The sequence below is a fragment of the Oncorhynchus tshawytscha genome, linkage group LG08 (assembly GCF_018296145.1).
Source record: "Oncorhynchus tshawytscha isolate Ot180627B linkage group LG08, Otsh_v2.0, whole genome shotgun sequence".
Lineage (NCBI taxonomy): Eukaryota > Metazoa > Chordata > Actinopteri > Salmoniformes > Salmonidae > Oncorhynchus > Oncorhynchus tshawytscha.
In genome coordinates this window covers 57,295,632-57,315,012 of record NC_056436.1, presented here as the reverse complement: position 1 = coordinate 57,315,012, position 19,381 = coordinate 57,295,632, and the positions used below count along the sequence as shown (strand labels likewise).

The 19,381-nt window shown below is 42.9% G+C and overlaps 1 protein-coding gene across 7 annotated transcripts in view; it reads left to right on the top strand.

Moving 5' to 3' along the window:
* Nucleotides 1–19,381, top strand: part of LOC112256267 (transcription factor COE3) — a 99,611-nt gene that overhangs the window by 59,391 nt on the left and 20,839 nt on the right. For 4 of the 7 annotated variants that reach the window (XM_024429399.2, XM_024429394.2, XM_024429397.2 and 1 more), the window contains exons 7-10: nucleotides 9,411–9,492; nucleotides 9,623–9,740; nucleotides 11,550–11,683; nucleotides 12,246–12,372. In XM_024429399.2, coding sequence (XP_024285167.1) covers nucleotides 9,411–9,492; nucleotides 9,623–9,740; nucleotides 11,550–11,683; nucleotides 12,246–12,372 — 461 coding nt within the window. The remainder of the gene's footprint in view (nucleotides 1–9,410; nucleotides 9,493–9,622; nucleotides 9,741–11,549; nucleotides 11,684–12,245; nucleotides 12,373–19,381) is intronic. The other 3 variants (XM_024429398.2, XM_024429395.2, XM_024429400.2) reach the window with 1 other exon arrangement.

The following is a 19,381-nucleotide window of genomic DNA, read 5'->3' as shown; positions in this document are numbered from 1 at the left end:
ACCCACTTCCTGACTGATGTCTTGAGATGTTGTTTCAATATGTTGACATAATTTTCCATCCTCATGATGCCATCTATTTTGTGAAGTGCACCAGTCTATCCTGCAGCAAAGCACCCCCACAACATGATGCTGCCACCCCCATGCTTCACGTTTGGGATGGTGTTCTTCGGCTTGCAAGCCTCCCCCTTTTCCCTCCAAACATAACGTTGGTCATTATGGCCAAAAAGTTATCTTTTTGTTTCATCAGACCAAAGGACATTTCTCTAAAAGTACAATATTTGTCCCTACGTGCAGTTGCAAACCGTAGTCTGGCTTTTTTATGGTGGTTTTGGAGCAGTGGCTTCTTCCTTGCTGAGCGGCCTTTCAGGTTATGTCGATATAAGACTCGTTTTACTGTGGATATAGATACTTTTGTACCCGTTTCCTCCAGAATCTTCACAAGGTCCTTTACTGTTGTTCTGGGATTGATTTGCACTTTTTGCACCAAAGCACGTTCATCTCTAGGAGACAGAACGCGTCTCCTTCCTGAGCGGTATGACGGCTGCGTGGTTCCATGGTGTTTATACTTGCATACTATTGTTTGTACAGATGAACGTGGTACCTTCAGGCATTTGTGGAGGACTTGTGGAGGTATATAATTGTTTTTCCTGAGGTCTTGGCTGATTTCTTTTGATTTTCCCATGATGTCAAGCGAAGAGGCACTGAGTTTGAAGGTAGGCCTTGAAATACATACACAGGTACACCTCCAATTGACTCAAATAATGTCAATTAGCCTATCAGAAGCTTCTAAAGTCATGACATAATTTTCTGGGATTTTCCAAGCTGTTTAAATGCACAGTCTACTTAGTGTATGTAAACTTCTGACCCACTGGAATTGTGATACAGTGAAATAATTTGTCTGTAAACAATTGTTAGAAAAATGACTTGTGTCATGCACAAAGTAGATATCCTAACCAACTTGCCAAAACTATAGTTTGTTAACAAGAAATTTGTGGAGAGGTTGAAAAACGAGTTTTAATGACTCCAACCTAAGTGTATGTAAACTTCTGACTTCTACTGTATTTAGTGGGGTCTCAATCAAATGATCCATAGCTCATAGGCTACGATATGCATGCTCGTAGAAGCACAGAGCAAAGTTCTATTTCTAAGATAGCTGCTGGGTTGGTGTAGGTAGGGTAGCCTAGTGGTTGGAGCATTGGACGAGTAACCGGAAGGTTGCAAGTTCAAACCCCTGAGCTTGACAAGGTACAAATCTGTCATTCTGCCCCTGAACAGGCAGTTAAACAACTGTTCCTAGGCCGTCATTGAAAATAAGAATTTGTTCTTAACTGATTTGCCTAGTTAAATATAAAACTAGACTGCATTACACACTGCAGTGGATATTCCAACCCTGAGCCCTGGCCTGCTGCCTAACCAATGGCTGTGCTGTGTAGGCCTACGGTGGTAGATAAGGAGAAGAGTTAAAGGCTTCATAGGAAAATATTAGTTTTTTTGGCCTTGCCTAAAGCCTATGTTCTGTTCAGTTTGAGGAGGAGAGCATGAAGATTAGAAGGAGAACCAGAGGTCCACTTTGATAGCTTGTTAGTACTATAATTATTTATTTTTTAAATGTTTCTTGCCCCTTATGTATGTATCAGAGTTATTGACCTCACAATAAGCCAGATGTGAGTAACTTACATTGTGGTGCTGAGACTTGGACAGCTCATGGTGCTGAAAGTAGACAAATTCAAGTAGGCATAATTCATTTCAACCGTCTTGGTTTTAGTTAGAATGCTAACAACAAGAGGACTTTGTGTTGGAGTCTATTTCTTCCTATTTATGAAATAAGAGGTAGGCCTACCTGTTTCACAGACAAAATTAGGCTATAGTGCTACACCCATAGATTTATCAGTCAATTCCTCCACCCACCATGCACTCTTTGAATAGCCTACCTCCATGTCAGTGAATTGCTCTCAAGTTAAAACTAAGTCTCGATTTGAGGGGGTATGAGTGGATATGCCGTAGGCCTATATTTATTAATGAAGATGGAGAAAACCACAGGCCTACCCCTTGATAGCTTAAGATTTAGAAGAAAATAAGATGGATCCGATTATGTGACCCACCACCACAATTCAGTTGTATGTAGAACATTTTGAAACTGTGTTTTTTTTTTTACATTGGATAAAAGTAGAGACTCAGAGCTAGAAAATGGTATATCATACACTGCAGTTGAGAAACAATGGGAAAAATGGCCCGTGAATGTTTTGGTGCACCTACTGGAGAGCTCTTCCTTGTTTACACGTATTTACCTATACCTGTTCACACCGTCTTAAGCCTTAGCCCCACCCATCTCTAAGGATTCACATGAGGCCATACTCTATGCTAAACAGAGTGAGTAGTGTTGTAAACAACCAAAGATTTCAAGACTAAAAGTGGTACAAGTGGTGGCCTACAATAAGAAAAAACTCCAGGCAAAAATACACTTTATCTAGTCCTTGGCCTATATCCTAATCTGACTTTGATGCAGGTCATGTTGTTCTTCACATTACTGTCTGGTGAACACACACCATATACAATCAAATCTATGTTTATTTGTCACATACAGAAGGTGTAAATGGTACAGTGACATTTTTACTTGCGTGTTTGCATAGTAGCAATATCAAAAACAAAGTGTCCAGATAACAATATTTTATCATTATTAGATGACTCTTACCCAGGCACACTTGTCTAAATTGATGGGGCATGTGAAAGAAATGCTGTAACCAACCCCAGCCATATCTAGCTAAGTGGATGAGTCACTAATGTCTAGACCTGTACACATGTTCATGAAATACAATAGATAGCCAGAATCACACCTGGCGGTTTTGATGGTTCATGTAATCATCTGGCAAAGTGGAGTCTTTTGTTTAGACATGTAGCTAGCATGATCCCAACTCATACTACTACCAATACAAACATTGTCATAGCTGTAGTATGAATCTGCAGGTAGAAGCTAGACTCTTACCCGTATCAATGGATGAGCGCTTCATGGCAGACTGGAATCATTTAACTCCTACATCTTGTTTGGCCAGCATTGTGTCAAGTCACTCCGGTTCACACTGATCGTTGCGTATGCAGAAAGTACCCCATCACAACTTTTTCCAACAGATCTTTGTTGACAGCGCCTGCTAAATTCAGGGCGTCAATATTGTTAAGAAAAGTAGCAAAACTTTTATAGTTCTCGATGTCTAATGTTATATCTTTCAAAAAGGCTGCATTGGAAAGGATTACCAACACATACTGAGCAGCTCATGTTATAGACAGAGGCATGCTACATGGCAGACCAATCAGAACTCATCTCCTGGCATGTCCAGCCCACTCATTATCTCAGCCAATCTAGGCTAGTGGGAAGGTTCCTGGCTTTTTCGATGGCTAAACCAACTAGGCTCGTAAATTAACAATTGCATTTGTATTTACAGATGGCATACAAGTTTGTTATTAAGGCACATGAAAGTTCACATGTTCCAGAAGGCATATCTGCCCAAAAATACATTCTGATAAAAAAATATATACATATGTTCAAATGCCTCTCGTGTGAAGTAGTGATGTGCGACATACACCTAGCTTCCTGAAAAGAGTCACATATAAAGTGATCTATAACAACACTTTGGTCCGCGATGCTTTATGCTAGAAACAAGCTAAAAGTACCTGGGAAAGACGTAACTCCGATACATATGGGGATATCATTGTTTTGTTTCTTTGACATTTAGAGGCTGACTTTGCTTGGGAAGTAATCTAAATGATCAAGCTATTCACTTTCTGTACAGTAGAATATGTTTAAACCCAGACAGCTCTTAGGGAAACCCTTGTGACCTTCTTTCGTTGGGTTAAGCCACGGAAAAAGAGTAGCCGTCTGTTGAAGCATACGTTTTTCTGCATCGGAAGGCCTGCTCTCTGGGGTGAAAAAGTTAGCCTAACTTTTGAAAGTACCATGCTCAGATTCCTAATGAAGTCTCAGATTTAACAAGACACACAGAAATATAATAACCCATAGGCCTCTCGCTCTGTCCCTATTTAGCCTGTAATTTTGGTAATTAGCGTGGTATTAAAAAAGATTCTGATAATATGTAAAATGAAGTAGAATTGTATGAAATGTTTACAAAAGGCAATTTTTTTCTCAGACCTGTAAATATGATGATAGATTCATGCAATGATTTTACTATAAAAGAGATCTTTCCACCCCTACTTTTGTCTACGTGGTCTGTCAACCCACAACCTTCTGACCTGCAGCCCTGCGCTCTATCAAAATTCCTGCATTGCAATTTAATGCTTACAAGATAAAGAAACGTTTCTACAACTGCATATATAAGGCTCTGATCTGTCCAAAAAGCGAGGGTAAACGATAGACCTGTTCTCTGCTATATACTTTGTTGTAATTATAATTGTGCGTATAAGGAGGGTCTTCCAGCATTCAGAGAGGGTTTACGTAAAATATTTTTTGCTGAAACAGAGGGCCATTCATTTTCAATTTAGAGACATTTGATTTTCTCCATGTAACCCTTAGTATAAATAACGTTAATTCGCTAAGGTGTGTATGTGCATTGGATTGCCACAGATACAGTAAAGACTGAAACTGGAGAGGTCAAGTCAATCAAATCACATTTTATTTGTCACATGCGTGGAATACAAGTGTAGACTTTACCGCGAAATGCTTACTTACAAGCCCTTTCCCAACAAAAAAAGTAACAAAAGTAACAAAAGATTAAAAAGTAACAAAAGATTTGAAAAATGTAAAAAAAAAGGAGAGTAACACAATAAAATAACAATAACGAGGCTATATACAAGGACTACTGAGTTAATGTGCAGGGGTAGTTGACGTAACATGTACATGTACAGTTGAAGTCAGAAGTTTACATACACCTTAGCCAAATACATTTAAACTCATTGTTCCCAATTCTTAACATTTAATCCTAGTACAAATGCCCTGTCTTTGGTCAGTTAGGATCACCACTTTATTTTAAGAATGTGAAATGTCAGAATAATACTAGAGAGAATGATTGATAGATTTCAGCTTTTATTTATTTCATCACATTGGATGTGCGTCAGAAGTTTACATACACTCAATTAGTATTTGGTAGCATTGCCTTTAAATTGTTTAACTTGGGTCAAACGTTTTGGGTAGTCTTCCACAAGCTTCCCACAATAAGTTGGGTGAATTTTGACCCATTCCTCCTGACAGAGCTGGTGTAATAGAGTCAGGTTGGTAGGCCTCCTTGCTCGCACACGCTTTATCAGTTCTGCCCACAAATTTTCAATAGGATTGAGGTCAGGGCTTTGTGATGGCCACTCCAATACCTTGACTTTGATGTCCTTAAGCCATTTTTCCACAACTTTGGAAGTATGCTTGGGGTCATTGTCCATTTAGAAGACCCAATTGCGACCAAGCTTTAACTTCCTGACTGATGTCTTGAGATGTTGCTTCAATATATCGGCATAAATTTCCTTCCTCATGATGCCATCAATTTTGTGAAGTGCACCAGTCTATCCTGCAGCAAAGCACCCCCACAACATGATGCTGTTACCCCCGTGCTTCACGTTTGGGATGGTGTTCTTCGGCTTGCAAGCCTCCCCCTTTTTCCTCCAAACATAACAATGGTCATTATGGCCAAACAGTTCTATTGTTGTTTCATCAGACCAGAGGACATTTCTCCAAAAAGTATGATCTTTGTCCCCATGTGCAGTTGCAAACCGTAGTCTGGCTTTTTTATGGTGGTTTTAGAGCAGTGGCTTCTTCGTTGTTGAACGGCCTTTCAGGTTATGTTGATATAGGACTCGTTTTACTGTGGATATAGATACTTTTGTACCCGTTTCCTCCAGCATCTTCACAAGGTCCTTTGCTGTTGTTCTGGGATTGATTTGCACTTTTCGCACCAAAGTACGTTAATCTCTAGGAGACAGAACGTTCTTCTTCCTGAGCGGTATGACGGCTGCGTGGTCCCATGGTGGTCATACATGCGTACTATTGTTTGTACAGATGAACCTGGTACCTTCAGGCGTTTGGAAATGGCTCCCAAGAATGAACCAGACTTGTGGAGGTTAAAAAGGGGGTCTTGGATGATTTATTTTAAAGAGGCACTGAGTTTGAAGGTAGGCCTTGAAATACATACACAGGTACACCTCCAATTGACTCAAATAATGTCAATTAGCCTATCAGAAGCTTCTAAAGCCATGACATCATTTTCTGGAATTTTCCAAGCTGTTTAAAGGCACAGTCAACTCAGTGTATGTAAACTTCTGACCTACTGGAATTGTAATACAGTGAATTGTAAGTGAAATAATTCGCCTGTAAACAATTGTTGGAAAAATTACTTGTGTCATGCCCAAAGTAGATGTCCTAACCGACTTGCCAAAACAATAGTTTGTTCATTAACAAGAAATTTGTGGAGTGGTTGAAAAACAAGTTGAAAAACAAGTTTTTACACCTAAGTGTATGTAAACTTCCGACTTCAACTGTAGGTAGGGGCAAAAGTGACTAGGCAATCAGGATAGATAATAAACAGAGTAGCAGCAGCGTATGTGAAAGTGTGTCTGTGTGAGTGTGTATGGCATCAATATGTGTGTGTTTGTGTTCGTAGTATGTATGAGTTTGTGGGTAGAGTCCAGTGAGTGTGCATACAGCCAGTGCAAAAATGTTAGTGCAAAAAAAATCAATAAGTGGGTCAATGAAAATAGTCCTGGTAGCCATTTGATTAACAGTCTTATGGCTTGGGGGTAGAAGCTGTTCGGGAGCTTTTTGGTCCCAGACTTGGCGTTCCGGTAGAGAAGGGTCTACTGGCCCTGCGGCCATGTGAATGTTAACCTGTTTAAAGGTCTTACTAGCTGGTGCTCTCATGCATGCTTCAGTGTTGCTTGCCTCAAAGCGAGCATAGAAGGTATTCAGCTCGTTTGGTAGGCTCGCGTCACTGGACAGCTAGCGGCTGGTTTTCCCTTTGTAATCCATGATCGTTTGCAAGCCTTGCCACATCAACGAGCGTCAGAGCCAGTGTAGTAGCATTTTATTTTGGTCCTGTATTCACTCTTTGTCTGTTTGATGGTTCGTCGGAGGTCATAGCAGGATTTCTTGTAAGCGTCCGGATTAGTGTCCCGCTCCTTGAAAGCTACATCTCTAGCCTTTAGCTCAATGCGGATGTTGCCTGTAATCCATGGCTTCGGTTATAGTATAACATACTATGGAATATTTGAACTTAAATATATGGTAAAACATTGTAAAAAAATGTTGATGGGCCCCAGTGCTGAGCGGTGCAGCTGCCAAAAGCCTGAGAGTCATTTTCTCCCACTAACTCTAGTCTCTCCTGATGTGATAATGATGTTACACCATCATATGTCTCGTATAAAATTCTCTGCCAATTTGGAAGCTACAACAAAGTAATCGCTGCAAGTTTCAAGCATGACACTGGTTTCAAAAGGCTTTTCAGTGCTCATACTCTTAAAATAAGCCAATGGAACAGGTGTATAGTCATTATATTTCTGATATAATGAAAACCCTGGTGGTTTATAAACAAGGGATTGAAATGGCTCCAAATGTACAGAAATATATTTCATACATTCAATCTAAGTGAAGTTACCTGTTGAGTTTTCTGATGGGATCGGGTAACCTTTTCAAGTGACCAAATCATTGTGCAGCTGTGAAGTAATTACAGTTTACAGCACAAGTCTGGCCTGAAAACTAACCCCTTTCTCTCGCTCCCATTTCTCAAAGTTGAGATCAACATTCAACCTCCGTCCTGTCATCTTCTACAAGCAGCTACTTCCCCCTTTGCTTCCGAGCTGCTATCGCAGAACCATTCCAAAGGGAACCAGGCTTTGATCTGGTGCCTCTTTTCCATGAAGAGACCTGGAATCTTACATTCCTTGTCAACTCCTGCCCAGTGGCAGATGGAGGATCCGGGGCCGCCGAGACAACATCACATGCTCCCCCCTCCACAGACCTCACCCTCATCACTCTATTCCTATTTTTGTGTTTTATTTTTCTGTTTTCTTGTCGTTTTGGAAAGCTGTGGTGAATCTTAACTCTGAACTGGCTCTACCCAGGGTTTCTAGGAGGGTATGTCCCAGATTCTCATTTTTCTTTGTGTTGCAAGTTGGTGTGCTTGCTTGGCTGAGCTCTGCTCTGGTTCAACGCCATTGGAAAAAGAGTGTAGCTGTAATATCGGCGTGGCTGGTTGGCTTACCAGGCCCTTGTCTCCAGCTGCGTTTTAATTCAATCCCTATTGATCTATATCTCTCCTCCCAAGGACTCTGATATCATATGAATTGGGCTTGGGGATGGGTTCCCCATGTTATTGTATTCCATTGCCATAAAGGGCATTAGTAGCCTACAGTGCACCCCAGATCCAGTTTCAGTCAATACCGGCTAAATAGAGTAGCAATTTCTTTCTTGTTCAATGTGTCATTACAAAATGGGCATATTTCTTTACGCAACAGGGCTCTTTTGAATTCACACTCCCTCTCTCTTTCTATGCTTATCACTGTACGGCCACTTGAGGCGGTTTAGATATATATTTTGATTGAGCAATGAGAAAATCGCTTCGCTCACCACTGTGTGTTTTAAATATATTGTTACTGTCTTGTTAGGGAGAAATCGATGCTCTCTTCAGATAGCGACCATTTATATCTCTCTGAAAGGGCTGCTCTCCGCGACAGGAGACTCCCAGCATCCTTTGCAACGGAAAAAAAATGGATGGCTGCATTGGACGAGGTTATCCCTTGGTTAATGTGACATGGCTGTCTGTGACCTTGCCGGTTGTTAACTGCCCGGATTATTATTGTGATAATGTGGCAATTAAAAAGAAAGCGCTCCATCAAAATAGGGGGCTTCTGGTCCAGAAGATGGATGTGCAGAGATTACATGGCAGTGGGAAATGCATTAAGACGGCAATCCATTTTTACTGTATGGCTGGGAATCTTTGCTCCAACGGCTGGGTTATTACGGCTCATCCTCGTTGATATCCATTCCCAATCAATACCCCTCTGTTGCCGTAAAAACAGTCAATTAACACATGGGAGAAAGGATTGGACATAAAGAAGGTCAAATCAAAAGCCAACCCTAATGAGACACCATGAGTCTGGAGGGAGAAGGAGTGTCATTTTGTGTTTATTTGAGAGAGAAAAAAATGAAGAAAATGCTTCAAAATAATTCAAATAATTCTAGATTTTATTCAAGTGTTTTGAAATGTTTACTGATGTCCCTAGTTTGATTTTGAACATGAATAGCAAATAAAAAGCATGGTTGCATTTGATTGTGTTAACTATTTTTCTCCCAGCATGCATCACATTGAAAATTGCATCGACATTCAAATGTGATGAACTGTTTTCAGTGTTTGAATAAAACCTCTTGATGAAACAGAGTTCTAATGTAGTATGTATGATTTTTCTTTCTTTTGTGTCTACAGATTCTTCCTGAAGTTCTTCCTCAAGTGCAATCAGAATTGTTTGAAAAATGCAGGGAACCCACGAGACATGAGAAGGTTTCAGGTAAGGCCATATTTATTGTTAAACCTGCCACCATAGTTCCACACAACATACATTTTCTCATTCGGCTCACTATGCAGGTACACGAATTGAAAACACAGTATATTGTTAAGGTTCTCTGTTTATCCCTCAGGTGGTGGTCTCCACTACGGTGAACGTGGATGGCCATGTCCTTGCTGTCTCCGACAACATGTTTGTCCACAACAACTCCAAACATGGCAGGAGGGCCCGACGCCTGGACCCCTCTGAAGGTACAACTGCCTCACAGTTACAGACAACATGACACTTTCTCTAAAACCTCAATGCATCTTGGTGTCTTTGGCCACCTGTGTGCCAGTGTCTAAAAACTTTGGCTGTGGTGAAAATGATGGTGCGGCATTTTATTTTGCCCCACTGAACAACTGACTTTTAATTACATCATCCTCTTTATTGGACTAAATGAAACCATATCCTTATGTCTGGAAAAAGATGATGACATCCTCTTTGAATTGGGAACCTTTTTATTACCAAAGCCCTAAAAAAAACACCCCGGAATCACACTGTAAAATCTACCTCAGCGCGTCGTTTGCGGTTATGACGTAACATGCCATATTGTGAGAAAGAATGGTACTCTTGTTCTTACCGGCAATATTAAAACATTGTCCCCTACCTGCCTAGCGACCACACGGCCTAGCACCTGGCTAGGCACAGGGAAACCGCTTAAACTTATCGCTTTGAACTAACTTCTTACAAGTTTCTGAGTTGACAAATGACAAGAGCATTGGGATACACTGGATAAAGAGTACTTAGGCATTCATAGGAACACTGGGAGAGAGAAAGTCACATGGGTGGTCGCCACTGACGGCAACAGAGCAGAGCAGTACGGTGCCATTGTGTGACTGGAGTCAGAGCGCCATTGTCTCCCTATGCAGACTCGAGAAGGCTATCACGGAAGTCAAGGCTCCACTGAGGGAGTCTCACCGTCTTTCATCTCAGACAGATTGGGATGTTTTCAGAGGCGATAAAGCCAACATCTGCTCCTGTCTTTGTTCCATCCCCCCCTACGCCCCCCCAAGCCCCCTCGATAAATGTACAAAGTTTCCACAGTCTGTTTCACAACATTGTGTTTTATTCATTTGTGAGAGTCCCCCCATTTGACTGTGTGTTTATGGCTGTGACAGGGGGGAAATTAATAGCGATGACAGTAGACTACCGAGGAAAAGCCCCTTCTCCAACAACACCCTCAACAAAAAAAACTCCTGTTAAACGGTGTGAGAGACTCTGTCAAACAGTATCCCATTGGTTGAAGCACATTGCGCTCATTTATAATCTACTGGCTTCAATTGTCATTCAAGCCTTAAAAGTCTGTTTCCCATGCCTCCTCTTTCGGGATCATCTTTACATTTGAGAAGGCTACACTGTTCCACCACTCCCAGGGCACAGTTAGAATGACTACCTTTACACCATGAACCAGTAGGCCTATGCTATTCAACTCAGCCTCATATCAATTGGATCAGTATCGGTCTCTGACAGACACGCGATCTGCTTGCAGACTGTGTGGCAAATGTATCCCACCTCCACCGCAAGCCACAGTCATTATTTTGATCACTTGCCTCCTTCCCCTTTTTTTGCAGTGCAGTGGCTGTTTTGGCCAGATATCCTGTAGACAGGACCGGTTAGTCAGCCTGTCTGTCTCCGTTCTGTTGTGCCTACACACAGTCTGGCCAGGCAGGAGACACTGTAATGTTTCTGTTGAGCTTATTGATCCTCCGCCATCAAACAAAAATGAAATCATAACACTGCATTTTTGATGACTGAGCTAATTGACGTCGTAGACGGCAGGACCGTATGCAATTAGACATCTGTTTGGGGAAAAAAACACACCAATTGTATGTCATTTGTTAATGCTACCCTTGCATTGTATTAGTCATATTGCAACTGGACAGTGACTTAACATTCCTCTGAGCATATAACACATTTTTGGTCCAAAAAGTGTAACCACTCCGTTTGTCAAGTTGGGGGATTTTAACGGTCCTGGTAAGTAGAAGTCATACCCGTTCCTGCTGTCTGTGTTTCCGAAGCAGCTACGCCCTGCATCAAAGCCATCAGCCCGAGTGAGGGGTGGACGACCGGGGGAGCTACTGTCATCATCATCGGAGACAACTTCTTTGACGGACTGCAGGTGGTCTTCGGTACTATGCTGGTCTGGAGTGAGGTGGGTCCAGATACACACACACACACACACACACACACACACACACACACACACACACACACACACACACACACACACACACACACACACACACACACGGACGGGCGCTAGGTGAAAGAAGCTCAGAGAAAGACACGGTGCATAAGACAGGGCATAGAATATTGGAACATGTCCAGAGTGCTTCAGGGACGACAGAGGCTGCCTCAGTGCTACGCCTGGCCCACTCTGTTAGTCAGGCAGATGCCTCCATGCCACAGAGTCTCTATCTGGAAATCATTACACATAGTTCATGACAGTGTGTATTCGGTTGGGTTTACTGTGCTTCGTCGTTTGGCCATATGTACTGACTGAACTGGAAGTTGCTCCAGATATTATTGTCTTCTAAATGACTTTTAAAATGATCACATTTGAATTTGCTAGACAGAGTTGTGGATGATGCTGTAGATGCACCTTTGAGATCAAACTAAGACTAAGTGTGTCTATTGTATAGTAAGAAATTACCATACCTCCCACAGTGCACTGTTCTTAGCGTTTAAACGAGTGTGTGTGTTGTGTGTTCCAGCTAATCACGCCCCACGCCATCCGGGTCCAGACGCCCCCTCGCCACATCCCAGGGGTCGTGGAGGTCACGCTCTCTTACAAATCCAAGCAGTTCTGCAAAGGGGCGCCAGGACGCTTTGTCTACACCGGTAAGATTGTCTACACCGTTCCTTCCTTTTTTAAAATCTGTTTTACCCTCTCTCTATATCTCTCTGCTTCCTCCTCTCCTCCCCTTTAAATCCCTTTGGTATCACTTCATCTGAAGGTCTGTTTTACCCTCTCTCTATATCTCTCTGCTTCCTCCTCTCCTCCCCTTTAAATCCCTTTGGTATCACTTCATCTGAAGGTCTGTTTTACCCTCTCTCTATATCTCTCTGCTTCCTCCTCTCCTCCCCTTTAAATCCCTTTGGTATCACTTCATCTGAAGGTCTGTTTTACCCTCTCTATATCTCTCTGCTTCCTCCTCTCCTCCCCTTTAAATCCCTTTGGTATCACTTCATCTGAAGGTCTGTTTTACCCTCTCTCTATATCTCTCTGCTTCCTCCTCTCCTCCCCTTTAAATCCCTTTGGTATCACTTCATCTGAAGGTCTGTTTTTATTAACATTAGTACATAGGTTAACCATTATATTGAGTTTTTAAAAAATGGGCATTGGGACTGTCACCACATCTTCCTATAGGGTTTATTGTTCTTCATGCTATATATTACAATACATATAGTGGTGGCGACATTCCCCGTACTCCTCTGTCCTTTCAAGGTGGTAAACATTTCCCCTTGTGCAAGGGCATTGAGTCCTACCCGTCTTTTTTGCTGGAGCTTTTCCCCAGGTTATCCTTCAAGCCTTTGTCTGATGTCCAGACTGTTATGCCGGGCGTGACTGCCGCCAGAATGGAGTATCGCTCCCTTAAATCAGTTCTTTACTATTCCCGATTATTCCATCGGAATATCCAGATGCCATTCAAAGTAGCAGAAAGGTCAGATGGATGGCTGTTTAGTGTGATAAGGAAATGTCACTGTGTTGCCGATGAAAGAGGGGACTGTGTTAAGGCTTTCTGTTAAGCACAGGTTTATCGCTGCGGCCTTCTCCCCTCTGTTCAAAGCACCGCTTAGTTCCCATGCAAGTGTGAGCGAAGCAAATAGACAACTTCACAATGGGCCGTCCAACCCAGCTTACAGTTCCTTTTGCAATGCTAATACCTGATTCCGTTTGACGATATGACTGACAACTGCTCGGTGTATTGCTTTTATGGACGGGTGTGGTGAATCGAGACCTCCTGGTACCTCGTCCTGTACGTCTATTAGGCCGAGGGACGGACGGGTTCTGTCGAGAACCCGTGTTGTGGATCCCTGGAAGGAGTTGTAATACTTTATGTGGTCACCGAAGTACTCAAATGTGGTGAGCATTTTATGATTTGAAGTCGATAAAAATGATAAAACAAAAACTATTTGACTTGATCGATAGCGAATCAACAAGGATGTATTTCGCTGGTGACTCCATTCCTAACACAGACAGGTGCCTGCACCATAATATTGTAAAAAAAAGGCTCATTAGTCTCTAGTTCTTCTCTCCAGATTGAGACCCATATTGTGCACACATCAACATTTAATCTGATTTACACATACATATTTCAAGATTGTCTGCGTGCATTTCTGGAGCGTGTTTATTGTGCCAGGAGTGTCTTCTTCATGAATGCAAAATGAGGCAAGCTTTTAAATACTAAATCGTCAAGCTTGTGTATAATTGAACAGGAAAGAGAATGCATCCAGGCTCAATGATGTCATTTCCTCTGGGGAACTTCCAGATGCCCAAGTGAGCTCGTCTTTCAGTGCGTCCCCTCCACAAAAACATAGCCCTCTCCTATCAAACAGTGGTTGAATAGCGTAGCAAATCAGCTGAGTTGTAGAGATGACACACCAAAAGTTTGAACTAATGTAACACATTATTTTGTTTGATATCATGCCAAAGAAAGAGGGAGCGAACCACACGTTGTGTTATGACAGAGGTACACATGGGTCTAAATGTTTTATTCCTTTAAACTCAGCCGAGGGAGAAAAAAGAGACCTAGATAAGTTCCCCTCTTTCTCTGTCTTCCCTCTGTAGCAGAGAACGGTGTCTCCGGGCTTTGATCCAAGGCATTACAACTGTTGCCATGGGCTAGAATGGCAATACAATGAACCTGAGCGAATTGCACTCCTCGGGGCACTCCACTGTTACCTGACACTTTCTATGTGACTGCAGCTTATCTACCGTACAGAGACATGCAGGACTATGTTGACTCTGTCACTGCCTTAATATGTCTGGGTCCACATTGACTTATGAGACAGTGAGTGATTGGTCTCCTTGATATTGGAACTAAAGAGTTGGGTCTAGTGTCTAGACAGATATTATAGGTGCTGGTTTCTCCTATAACCAAACAGACAGACAGACAGACCAGTGGCTTCTTGGATTGTTTGCCCTCCAGTCAGAATCATTCATTTGAGCCTTCTCTTGTGCAGTACTTGAAATCCATATCTCACACACATGATATCCAAATAGAAATGTGATGGTTTCTCTCCCACACACTTCTCTCTCTCCTTTTTATTCATGCAGCTTCCTCTTATTGCCAACTGCACATCTCCATCTTCACCCTCTCTCTCCATCTCCCCTCCTTTACCCTTTCTTTCCCTAGCCTCCCTCTCCCTCTCTGCCCCCTCTCTTCTCCCTGCCCTCCCTCCCCCAGACTTCCAGACTCTCTCAGGGGTTGTATATCCCCAGGTGCGGCTCGAGGAGGGGAGGGTGAAATTAATGAGGGGAGCCTGGAGGTATTGACTTTCCTGGGAAAACACAGCTCTCTAAAAATCAGTGGCCAAGTACTGCAATAACTCAGCACCCATCGATTCCCCTTCCCCATAGGCCACATTGATCTATGCATTACAAGCACTGAGGCTGGCAGCATGGATCCAGCACCACCCTGCCTTAACACCACCCCACTAAATACTGGAATGATGATACTGCTACTATTACTACCACTGCTGTTACTGGACCACCATTACTACTGCTAACACTACTACCACTACCATTACTACTACTACTACTACTACTTTCTAGTACTACTACTACTATCTAGTACTACTACCATTACTCGTGGAAATGGTACTATTTTTAATAGTGTTGTTACTAATTCCTCTGCCATCACGGATGATAATATTCATAGGAAGTGAATGCCGTCATTCATGGATGGCAGTGTAGTGTACAACACACGCGCTGTGCCGGATCCATTTCATGGAGTGATGCATGGTTTGAGTCTGTGACTACTATTTCACTAGCCTGGGGGGGCAGCAGCCTCAGGGGGTTCTCGTGGCAAGCCTCATCTTGTCCAAATCCCCCCCAATCAACAAAACACATCTGTCTGGAGGGAGAGGACGTGTGACCCAGAGGTTGGGTGTTAGAGTGAAGGGGTGTGAGAAGCCAGTCCAAGCTACATGGCCTTTTATTTGGGTTAATCTGACGTGTGGCAATCCAGTGCTAGTTCTGATGAGGTCATTCGGAAAGAAGAATTTAGCCAATGGCAGAGACGGCTAGCAGGAGCTGCTGTTGGGACCTGGTTGTTGTGTGGCGTGAAAGGAGGCCTGGCACCCTGGCGGCCACTACCTCCCAGGCTAAACCCTTAAGAAGTTGGGCTGGGCCAGTGTTCCTATCACAGCGAGGAGAAAAACAATGGTCCACTCTGTACTGTACCTTACTGCTCTCGCTCTCTCGCTCTCACACACACACACACACACACACACACACACACACACACACACACACACACACACACAGGGGCTGGCCACATGGAACATATTAGCAAAATGTTCCATACGGTATGCTGAAGGTCTTGTGAACATGTAACAAAGGAGCGAGAGTTATACCTCGGCTTCCCCGTAGTGTCGAATTTGAGCATCTGTAAAATTTTCGACTTACTCGACGTGGTGTGTTGGTCCTTCCCAGCCCTGTCGGCGATCTCTTTCTGTAGCACTGTACACTGACTAATTGACTACTGCACTTTTATTGTTTAAATACTCTCACTGTAACACAGGGAGGTAATTATGCGCACGTATGCGTGGTATCAACTTGCGTGCAGTATAGGAAGAAAAATGAACACTTTTACACAATCATGTGTTAATTGTTTTCCATATTTCCATACTTGTTACACAGTAGATTTCCCCATGATTGAGCATACATACCCCCCTGTACCTACAGTTTGCACTGAACCACTGTTGGATCAAACATTTAGTTTCTTCACGTAGACACAGAAGAACATCACATCGATGGTTGTCCTCTAGAGCATGGAGAGAAGTGGAGGTGACAGCAACACAACCACTCCCTTCTGTTGCCTCTCTCGTCTCCTGTGAGATCTGAGAATGACGCAACCCCTGTGATTAGAGTGTGCATCCGCTTCAGCGGCGAGATATGTTAATCAGCTAGTGAATAATTACCTCCTTGGTGCCTTGATTAGACCAGAGTGACAAGGCTGGGAAAGTGTGTGCCTCAAAGAAATACCACCTCACACACACCTGAGAAGTTATTCTTTTTGAGTCACAGCCCACAATGCCCCCACAGAAACGCTTATTATCTGACATTAGTTCTGCTAGTCCCCCTCCTTGAAGACGAGGAGATCTCTGTCTTTGATATATGAAATGTGGCATGTCTCTGTGGAAGAGAGGGGAATTCCCTCAGTGGAGAACACTGTTCTGTCTAATAAAAGACCGGTAACTTCGGGGAATCTAGAGTAAGTGTAGTTTCATCACTTGTAGCATTAAATGGATGTGATAAGTACTCATTGACTTGGGGCTGAATCCAAACATGAGTTATGTCCCATTGACATCTGTGTAGGATTTACAGAGACATACGGAGACAAAATGTGGTAAACTGATAGGCCTCCTTCATTGAAAATACAGTTCAGTATTTAGAACCCTTCCCTTTTTTGACATTTTGTTTTATTCTTAAATTGATTAAAAAATAATTTTCTTCATCAATCTACACACAATACCCCATAATGACATAACAAAAACAGGTTTTTAGAAATTTTTCACATGTATTAAACACCTGATATACATAAGTATTCAGACCCTTTGCTATGAGACTCGAAATTGAGGTGCAGGCGCATCCAGGTGCAGGTGCTTCCTGTTTCCATTGATCATCCATGAGATGTTTCTACAACTTGATTGGAGTCCATCTGTGGTAAATTCAATTGATTGGACATTATTTGGATATGCACACATCTGTCTATATAAGGTCCCACAATTGACAGTGCATGTTTGTGCAAAAAACAAGCCATGATCATGCCAAGTGCCATGCCAAGTGTCTGTAGACCTGCGAGACAGGATTGTGTCAAGGAACAGGTCTGGGGAAGGGTACCAAAAAACTTCTGCAGCATTGAAGGTCCCCAGAAACACAGTAGCCTCCATCATTCTTAAATGGAAGAAGTTTTGGCCAGTCAAACTGAGCAATAGTGGGAGAAGGGCCTTGGTCAGGGAGGTGACCAAGAACCCAATGGTCACTCTGACAGAGCTCCAGAGTACCTCTGTGGAGATGGGAGAACCTTCAGAAGGACAACCATCTCTGCCGCACTCCACCAATCAGGCCTTTATGGTAGAGTGGCCAGACGGAAGCCACTCCTAAGTAAAAGGCACATGACAGCCCACTTGGAGTTTGCCGAAAGGCACCTCTAGGACTCTCAGACCATGAGAAACAAGATTCTCTGGTCTGATGAAACCAAAGGTGCTTCAACAAAATACTGACTAAAGGGTCGAAATAGTTATGTAAATTTCAATTTTTTATTTGTAATAAATTAGCAAACATTTCTAAAAAACGGTTTATGCTTTGTCGTTATGGGATATTGTGTATAGATTGATAAGAAAAAACAATTTAACCCACAAAATGTGGAAAAAGTCAAGGGGTCTGAATACTTTCCGAATGTACTGTACCCATTAAAAGATTCCCTCTTTCCTCTGAAGGTCAGGTGTGGTCTATCGTTTTTCTCTCTCTTCAAAGCTATGTGGTCTAGTGTGGTGTCAGACAGGGGTCACTGGAGGTCATAGGAGTCATATAGACTACATCAGTCAGGCTAATTGTTACCATATCGCCAAAGTGTTTTAGTCTTAATTAGAAGTGTGTGTTTGGTGAGGGAAGAAGCCCTTTCATCTTCCCTGGTGGCTCTCCACTTTAAAGAGGCCATATCTGTCTGGGGCCAGTCTGTCTGTCTGTCTGTCAATCACAGTTTAAAGTTCATGAAATTTCTATGAGCATCGATCGCAAGGGGGCCCGGATGATTGATCAAGCCTCTTGCTTTGAATTTCTCTTCTCTATGCTCTCACTGTGATGGGATGTGTGTGTTGTGTGTGTGTGTGGGCGGGGGGGGGATGTGTGTATGGTTGCCCGTAGGTCTATGTATTGAGTTTGTACAGTGTTTTATATATACAGTGCAGAATATAATGCTGATGGAGTCATGTTTGGGGAAAGCAACTGTTTTCACACAGACAACAGCGTACCGCAGTCCAAGCCAGAGTTTGGTTTTGCATCACACGTCTGTACGTGTCCCAGTGTGTTGCTATGTCATCTTACTCTGAATGAGGGACAAATGAAAGAGCGAGAGAGAGAGGGGGGGATGAAAGGAGTAAATCAATAGCATAGTGCACGTGTGTAACAGTAACAGGGCGGCTTTAGATGCTGGTCGCCCGGTCGGTGCTCCACAACCCCCAGCCGACGACACACAGCCGCACTTGACCGACTCAGATCAGGCTCACACTGTTACTGCGTCCGACAATTTCTTCCCTCAGAAGAGAGGGAGGAAATGATCTGATACACACATCTGTAGGCGACGGGGGCAAACGCAGCGATGACCTGCATCAATCATAACATGAATAGAGATGATAGGAATGGAAAATTGGAGCCCATGTTGCTCAAGCCGCTTCAAATCCCCTGTTCTGTCAGCCGGGCGGTGGGGATGGGCTGGGGCCTTGATGGTGTATCTCATATGAAATATGGACTCCATTTGAAATGATACGTGCAATATAGGGAAAGCCACGGAGAGCCTATGTGTTGAGTGGTGGAGCAGGAGAGTGGAGATTTATGGGTTTGAGGATGATCCTCATCGGGGACATGACTGCGCCTTCAACAAGGATATCACTGGAGTGA